The 9,102-nt window shown below is 32.6% G+C and overlaps 1 protein-coding gene across 1 annotated transcript; it reads left to right on the top strand.

The window, feature by feature from the left end:
- The first annotated feature begins 937 nt into the window (after positions 1-937).
- LOC146942899 (AP-4 complex subunit mu-like) lies at positions 938-6,215 on the top strand. The gene is made up of 13 exons (XM_085757000.1): positions 938-1,049; positions 1,161-1,255; positions 1,342-1,545; positions 1,772-1,885; positions 1,964-2,092; positions 2,215-2,326; positions 2,417-2,511; positions 2,617-2,721; positions 2,796-2,890; positions 5,099-5,186; positions 5,331-5,391; positions 5,477-5,550; positions 5,940-6,215. The coding sequence occupies exons 1-13, from the start codon at positions 992-994 to the stop codon at positions 6,036-6,038; spliced, it is 1,329 nt and encodes a 442-aa protein (XP_085613126.1). The 5' UTR covers positions 938-991; the 3' UTR covers positions 6,039-6,215.
- Positions 6,216-9,102: the final 2,887 nt, after the last annotated feature.

The raw sequence follows: 9,102 nt of genomic DNA, 5'->3' as shown, positions 1-9,102 counted from the left end.
TACAATATATATTTTTAAAATAGAAACAAAAGAATATAAACTTAAATTATACAATATATATTTTGAAAATAGAATCAAAAGAATATAAACTTAAATTATATAAAAAATTAATGGTTACTACCAAATCTAATTAAATTATTTTAAAAAGCTACACTTTTATCAAATCATATTTTTTTTTGACAAATCAAATCATATTTTTATTATTTGACATATATCAATTATTTGATCTCTTTGATATTTAAATAATTATTCCATCAATCGTATTTTAATTAGATATTACTTGTTTTATTTTAATATCTGAATTCAAATATTTTAGTTTAAATTATTTGATTATTCAAAAAAGCATATTTTATTAAAGTTTGTATTTTTTGAATACGAAATGTTTGATTTCTAATTTAATTTCAAATATTAGAATTTGAAATTGTAAAACTTCCTTTTATACATAAACATTAAATACAAATTTGTGAGGATGAATGTGGTGAGAGTATTTTGTGAGGATGAATGTGGTGAGAGTATTTGTAAAAAGAATAGGATGAGAATGCCACGTGTCATAAGAATAGGAGGAGAAAAAACATTTCCATAAAGGACTATGGAATAGGCCGTAAATTTATATTATATATATAGATAAGAAGATATTAAAGAATTAAAATCCGTCCAACCGAATTTTAGAGGTTTAAGTCTCTTATGTTAACATTTGTTTAACAAGTGTATTAAAAATATTTATTAAAAAAATTTAAATAAAAAAATTATTTTAAAAATTGTATATTCAACAGATTAAAATATATATATTTTTTTTAAATTTGGAATTTGTTAGCATGATCAAAATAAAAGAGTAACAAGCATAAACGACACGGATGATATGACGTGGCAAAACGACACTGCGTTTGTTGCGAAGCGTGGTCCACGAACAAAAGTAAAAAAACAGTAACAAAGGTTGAAGACAATGCGTTGAGTTGAAGAAGGAAACACAGCAAAGCAAAGCAAATCAAACATGATCTCTCAGTTCTTCGTGCTTTCTCAAAGAGGCGACAACATCGTCTTTCGCGATTGTATCTGTCTTGTTTCTAATTTTATCATTATTATTATTATTATTCCAATTTCTTTTTTATAAATAATAATAATAAATTCCGATAACATGAAATTCAAATAAATAAATGCAGATCGTGGTGAAGTCCAAAAGGGAAGCGCTGAAACTTTTTTCCGCAAAGTTAAATTCTGGAAAGAAGACGCTGATGGAGATGCTCCACCTGTTTTTGTAGGTATTTTTTTTTTATTTTTATCAAAAAAGTTGAATATATTTAATTTATTTTTGAGTGTTTTAATTTTTATTAATTTGAATAGAATGTAGATGGTGTGAACTACTTCCACGTGAGGGTTGCTGGGTTATTATTTGTTGCTACAACTAGAATCAATGTTTCTCCTTCTCTTGTTTTGGAACTTTTACATAGAACTGCACGTGTCATCAAAGATTACCTTGGTGTTCTTAATGAAGACTCTTTTCGAAAGAATTTCGTCCTTGTCTATGAGCTTCTTGATGAAGTCATTGTAAGTACTTATTAACTTGGTTCAATTCTTTTTTTAATGCTTTGCATGTCAAATATAACCCATTTAGTGCAGCAAGATACACTATTCAGTATAAAATGCTGTCTGTCGAGTAGTTGCTATAGCGTAGCGGAATTAGAACATATTGCTATTTTCTGCAATCTGCGAATGATAACTTTGTTTCTGTTTGATAGACATGTGTACTTGTGCTGAAGTCAATTTGTTCCAGGATTTTGGTTATGTGCAAACAACATCTACTGAGGTTTTGAAGTCGTATGTTTTCAATGAGCCAATTGTGATTGAGAGTGCACAGATGCCCCTTGGCCCCGCTTCCATTTTTATGGTAATTATTTGTAGATTCAATGGACAATTACTTGCTGCAGGCATACAGTATTGACTTGTTAAACTCTTGTATTTGCAGCAAGGGACCAAACGAATGCCAGGTACCGCTATTACAAAATCTGTTGTTGCTAATGAACCTGGTGGTAGGAAGAGGGATGAGATTTTTGTTGATGTGATTGAAAAAATAAGTCTCACATTCAATTCCAGTGTAAGTATGCATGTTTATCTCTTATATGTTTGTGTCATGCAATCTGCTACACTGTCTTTCTTCCCTTCTTATTACTGCAAAATTTTGAAGCTTTGTGATATGAGTTGTATTGTTTAAAACAGGGATTTATACTCACCAGTGAGATTGATGGTACCATTCAAATGAAGAGTTATCTTACTGGTAATCCAGAGATTCGACTTGCTCTCAATGAGGACCTGAGTATAGGAACAAGTGGTAGGTCAATCAATCTATGTTGACTAGTTGATATCAGTTTTCTTGTTTACCCTTCCTTCTTTCCTGATTTCATTCTATTATCTTTAACAGATTATAGAGGTTCTGGTGCTGTGATTTTAGATGATTGTAACTTCCATGAGTCTGTACACCTTGATAGTTTTGATACTGACCGAACTTTATCGTTGGTAAGTGCATATTACACAAGCTTATCTATATAGAGTAATAGTTTAATACAACAGCATGTTATACTATCAAGACCCTTGACTAATTATTGTGCAATTGTTTGATAGGTACCACCGGATGGTGAATTTCCTGTCATGAATTATCGTATAACTCAAGCATTTAAGCCCCCCTTTCGTATCAATGCATTGATTGAAGAAACAGGACCACTCAAGGTGATTTTTTTCTCCCTCTATTTTCCTAAATCTTGTTTCTTTAGTCCATTTAACAATCGGCTATACTTCCATAGGCTGAAGTGACCATTAAAGTGCGAGCTGAATTCAACTCAAGCATCAATGCTAACACCGTTCTTGTACAGATGCCACTTCCTGCATTTACAGCTCGGTATTAAATTTTCTGATCATTGTACATATTATTTTAATCATAGTTGATAGAAACGATTAGTGTATATTGTCATTGTCAATTGAGCTTGCTAACAGGCCAGTCGATCTGTTTGATAAATCCGACAACTAGAAATAGAAAGAAAATCACCGTATTTTTCAAAAATTTACTGGCAAATGACATCAAATCAAATGATTTTGTATTCTCATTATTATGTTGATACAAGAACCTTTCATGTCACACATGGTTGCATGAATTTGGTAGAAATGGGGAACATCACACAACATGAGAGATTATCAAAAAGAAAAGATTCGTGAACTAAGAATCAAGTTCAAGTATGGCATATAAACATCACAGCAGTCAATTTCACCACATTGGCTACTAATACCTATGCTTTTTCAGGTTATAGTAAGCCATCCCTTCTACATCACCCACTATTCTCAACCTTCAGCATCAATATTAAAATTTAATGGTCAATACGAGTATGCTTAAATCAGAACCGGAAACATTTGACTTGCTGAATGGAAGGAGAAAAAAAGGAGTGCTTACTAGTGCTGGCACTGACACTATGGCAGTCAGTGACTAACCATCCACATTGGTAGGGTCTTTACCATTTAAGACCCAGTACCTAATAGGTACCCCCAATGGGGAAATTTTTTTTGGGGTCTCACTTAAGACCTCCATTCTTAAGTGGACCCCACACCACTTTTAAATAAAATAATCATTATTTAAGTTGTCATTGGAGTTATTGGTGGGACCCCTATAATAGTGTCTTAAATAAATAGTTATTGGTGGGACCCATTTAGACCTTTTGTTAGAGGGTCTCCATTGAAGTGGTTGAGTACTTATTAGGTAATATTATTAAAAAATGGGTCATGTTAACCAGTGCCCCCGGGGCACTGGTTAAGGAAGTTAAAAGGGAAAATTTTAAATTAAAAATGTCACTTTTTATACTTTTATGACCTTGAATACACAAGTTCCAAGGTAACATTACTACATTTGGTTTCCTTAACGAGTGCCCGGGCACTGGTTAACATTTTCCTTAAAAAATAATAAAAAAGTGATGTGTCAATGTGGGGCCCATTTAAGACCTCAAAGTTGAGGGTCTCCATTGTGGATGCTCATGAGTCACCTGAATTTTCTGTATGTGTGTGCGTACGCCCCTCACCCGTGATGTGTGTTCAAAATATTCAGCTTGCTGAATGGTGGGGAAAAATAAGAGTCCTAGTTAGTAGTACTACCTCTAACTCTATTGCAGAAGTTAATGCCTCATCAGCGATTTTCTGTATGTGTGTGTGCGCGCGCGTGCCTCACCTCCCCTGGTTTTTCCCTCTTGTGTGTGTTCAAAACATTGAACTTGCTGAATAGTGGGGGGAAAAGAAGAGTGCAAGCTAGTACTGGCACCAACTATACTGCGGCAGTCAATGTCTCATCAATGATTTTGTGTGTGCACGCACATGTGCGCCCTACCAGTGGTTTTTCTGTGCGTGGGCAAGGGCGTGTGTTTAGAACATTCAATCTGCTAATTGGAAGGAGATTGAGAGTGCTTGTTAGCTCGCTAACTCCACTCTGGTATTCAATACCTCACCAGATTTGCTGTGAGAGAAAGAGGGGGAGTGGGAAAAGGAGATTGTCTGCTAGCGTTGGCACCAACCCCACAGTTCTAGTCGATGCTTCACTAGAGATTTGGCAAGCATGAGAAAAATAGGGGGGTAGGGTAGATTAGAAAAATTAGTGTGCTGGTCTGCATTGGCGCTAACTCTAGTATGGTAGTCAACACCCCCCTTTGATTTGTTGATGCTGAATGTTGGCATAGAAAAAGTAGAGTGCTAGTCTGAGTTAGCGCTAACTCTACTATGGTAGTCAATGCCTTGCCTTTGATTTGTTGATACGGAATGTTGGCATCACACCTCAGAACTCAGAACATTTAACACGCTAAATGGAGGGGGAAAAGGAGAGTGCTTGGTAGCACTGGTGCTAACTCCACTGTGTGTGATAGATAGAGAGAAGGAGGGGGAATATGGAGAGTGTTTTTTGGCTGTGAGAAAGAGAGAGGGAAGGGGAATAAAGAAAGTGTTTTCTGGAGCTGGCTCCAACTTCACTGTGATAGACCAGAACTGAAGACCAATTCTTTGTCATGGTTAAAGTCCCATTTGATTTCTTGTTCTTATATATTAGATCTCGTTGGCTAATTTATTTTCAATTTTCCAGTGTTAATTTTGAGTTAGAACCTGGAGCGGTTGGACACACCACTGATTTTAAGGAAGCAAATAAAAAACTGGAATGGGGACTAAAAAAGGTAACCTTGATCATCTTTTCTTTTCCCATTAATAATCAACATATTTTAAACACTGATTAATTTGATGTTCATAAAGAACCTTATGTTAGGTATTTACGAGTAGTATTACTTAATGATAATGATGGACGGTCCATTCTTTTGCAGGTTGTTGGTGGATCTGAACATACTTTACGTGCAAAGCTGACATTTTCGCAGGAATTACATGGTATACAATGATCTGACAGTTCTTTTTTTTTTTTTTTTTTTTTGCTGAATGTCTAAGGTAATTAACTTGTTTGTAATGAATACAGGAAATATTATGAAAGAAGCCGGGCCTCTTAGTATGACATTCACTATACCTATGTACAATTCTTCAAGGCTTCAGGTAAAATGACAAGGATTTTATTTGAAGCAGCTTCTGATAGATTTATCAAATAAAGCTATATGGTCTGTATTGGACTTCTATGATAATTAATTGTAAAATGTGCTAGGTCTTTTTGATGATATAGTGCCATGATTATACAGTTCATCTAGATATTAAACCTTAGTTTTGTTGGTGTTTTTGAAGCCTAAATTTTTATGTTTTTTTTTGAAGGAAATAGTGGCTAAAATTATTGTCTAGCTGTTCATCCATTGAGATATAGATTCAACTTTTGTTATATTTTAAATTGTTTTTCTTTTTTTGGTTTATTTGTACATTCATGTTAAATTAAAATAGTTCTAACATAACATTTTTTTTGGTAGTGTGTTCTAACATAACATTTGTTGGTGCAGGTGAAGTACTTACAAATAGCAAAGAAGTCAAAAGCTCATAATCCGTATCGATGGGTTAGATATGTAACACAGGCAAACTCATATGTTGCTCGGTTGTAATCTGCAAGAATCTAATTTCTGAAAATACTTGTTTTCCAACTCAAGGTTGTTCACGTATGCTGAATAAATTCAGGAAAATTGCAGGGATTTAAAACATATTTAACTTTAATTTTATTATCTGAAAATTTCTGTTTATAACTTTTTCTATGAGTATTATATAAATTCAAATTTGTCTTATTTGTTTAATACTACTAAAATTTATTAAAAGACACATAAAGTCTTGAAATTCTAAGGAGAATCCGATTCTGTTTCTCCTGGCCTTGCATTTATTGGATGTATCCTAGCCTATAGTCAGAAAGGAAGAAGTGAGAGTAAAGCAAAAAGTTGTATTTAGTCATTTTCATGAGATTTTATTAATTTATCAAGCAAATATAGGGTGAGAAGCATTCGGAAGATTATGAGGTTTTGTTTGGAAGTTTGGAGGAGAGAGGAGGGAGAGGCTTTGGATGGTGGGAAACCTAGGGGAAAATTGTGAAGCCTTTCATATTTTTTGAATGAGTATCAAAGTTAGCATTGCGTATCAAAGTTAGCATATCAGCGATGGTATCTTTACCCAAGATAGATTAATATACTTTTAATTTTAAGAATATAATAAACATATTTTTTAAATGAGTATTTTGTAGAGAACGATAAATTATTGTTTATGATTAATATACTTTTAATTTTAAGAACGTAATAATAACATAGATTGATTTTGAAAAATTCATGTGAACCAACTTGGAGGATATTGTATTTTGAAGAATAGTGAACGTCCTAGATCCCTTTTCTCCTAAAGTCGTTTATTTCTTTTTTTGAACAAATAAAGTTGCTTATTTCTGACTTGCTCCTTCTTTTATTTTCCAAGTCATCATTGCATCTTCTCCAAACTTGCAAACAAAGTCTAAGGAATAATACTATACTTGATCTTTTTTTTTAGGAAAATACTATACTTGATCTTATTGATGGTGCACAGTGTTATCTCACACAAAATACCTTTTCGAAGCAAACGTTGTGAAAAATTAATTGATGTGATTGAGTTGAAGTGGCTATAAACTACTCCAAAAGATGAATCATTTGAGAGAATTTAAGTTTAATTTTTAGGTAGAACAACATTTAATTAGACTTTACTTATTTCACGACTATAGTTCATTAACTTTACTTACCTTAGAACCAATGTTCTGATAATTAGAGTTCTATTTTTCTAAGAATTTATAAGAGTTTGGACTAGTTTTTTTTTTTTAGAGGGGGGATTGGACTAGTTGTTCGCCTGTTCCTTTGGGGGCACATAAAGCGAATGTTTGTGTACCTGTTTGTTTAGATTAACTAATAACAATAGGCATCACATATCTAATCATACATGATACATGGCAATCGGGTGAAAAAATGTCAACAATAAGTGATTTCATTTACATGCGTATCTTATACAAATCTTGCAGAATCACATTCATGAAATCTGGAATTAATCTTTTCTAGAACTGTAGTCAATTATCGCATGATGTTCAGTTCAATAGATGTTCTAAACGCATGATGTTTAGTTCAACAAAAATTTACATATATATTTTTTAAACACGAGTAATATTAATAATTAATTATTAAATTAATATCTATTTTTGCTTCACTAAGATTTAAATTCGGTTTGCCCCAATTATTTTAACTATTAGCTTTATTTAGTTGAGTCACTCGTTCTCCCACAAAACCTGATAAATTGAAGAAGAAAAAATGTAAATTTTAAATTACAAATATGTTTTTATCATATAAAGCTGCCCTCAAACCAACCAATATCCCAAGTTTATAAGCACCCTAGTTTATAAGCAACCTCTATTGAAGGCAGTTGAAAATGATAGCTTATAATAATAAGGGTTGAATATATTTTTTATCTTTATAAATATAACGAATTTTGTTTTTAGTTCACATATAAAAAGTGACATGTTTTGGTCCTTACAAAAAATTTCAGCATGCACTTTTAATCCATATAAAATTAAAATTTGTTGAATTATATTTAAACTTCTAAATATTTGAATGATTTTTTACACATGTTAAGAACATGATTGAAAAAATATGAGAGAAATCGATCAAGAAGAAATTTTAAATCTGTGGAGTAATCCAAGCCCTGTGATTAAAGGGAAAGTGTCCCAATGTTTTCTAATATGTATGCTGAAGGTTAAGAATTTCAAAAAGAGTTAAACAAGGCAGTACTTTCTAATACAAAAATGAAAAATGTGCATTCATAGGTTATGAAATTAATTTCTTTAAAAAAAACAAGTATTTTTTTATATTCTAGTAGTTGAACAAGAATTAAATTTATATATAACTGATTGAGATTTGAGAACAGAACAAATCTAATAAAATTACTCTGCAAGATAAGATGAGAAAAAGTGAAAAACTAATTAATGGTTGGGGGTCCTATTCTCGTGCCAGCTATCGCTTATTCTCAATTATTATTCGACCGGCCGTCGTGAAAAGGAAAAAGAAATACTCCCTCCGTTCCGAATTAATTGAGCTCTTGGCTCATTTCACACTTATTAAGAAAAATGTATAAATAAAGGGGAAAGTGGAATATATTGAATTGGAAATGATAAAAGTTGTACTCCCTCCGGTCCTATTTACAAGAGAAAGTTGACTTTTTAGATACATTGAATAATGTATGTATCTAGACAAGAACCTAAACCAAATACATAAATTATTTAATGTATCTAAAAAGTAAATTGTCTCTTATAAATAGGACCGGAGGGAGTATTAATTAGAGTTATAAAGGGGAAAAAGTAGAATATATAGAATTGGGAATGATGAAAGTAGTATTGAAAATTGAAATAGCTCAGTTATTTTGGGACACTTTTTTTTAGTAAAAGGCTCAGTTAATCCTGGACGGAAGGAGTAGTTGTTAGTGGCTATGGTATATTCTGGAAAAAAAATTCAATCATCCTTTGTCTAAGAGAAAATGTAACATATCTTTTCTCTCTCTAAAAAAAGAACGCCTCTGACTTCTCTCTAGTATCCTCACGCGCCACCCTCCTTCCCTTAATCCAACTTCTCTTTTATCACGATGTAGCAACATTGGTGGTGATGCGAGGATCGGCGTTGGCCA

This window comes from Medicago sativa, chromosome 3 (assembly GCF_051527215.1).
Source record: "Medicago sativa cultivar Bolivia chromosome 3, Bolivia_mono, whole genome shotgun sequence".
Taxonomy (NCBI): Eukaryota; Viridiplantae; Streptophyta; class Magnoliopsida; order Fabales; family Fabaceae; genus Medicago; species Medicago sativa.
This window is presented reverse-complemented; position numbering and strand designations above follow the sequence as displayed.

Coding starts and splice junctions, on each gene's coding strand:
- LOC146942899 (XM_085757000.1), top strand. CDS start 992: ATGATCTCTCAGTTCTTCGTGCTTTCTCAAAGAGGCGACAACATCGTC. Junction 2,327..2,416: donor CCTGAGTATAGGAACAAGTG/GTAGGTCAATCA, acceptor TATCTTTAACAG/ATTATAGAGGTTCTGGTGCT. Junction 5,551..5,939: donor ACAATTCTTCAAGGCTTCAG/GTAAAATGACAA, acceptor TTGTTGGTGCAG/GTGAAGTACTTACAAATAGC.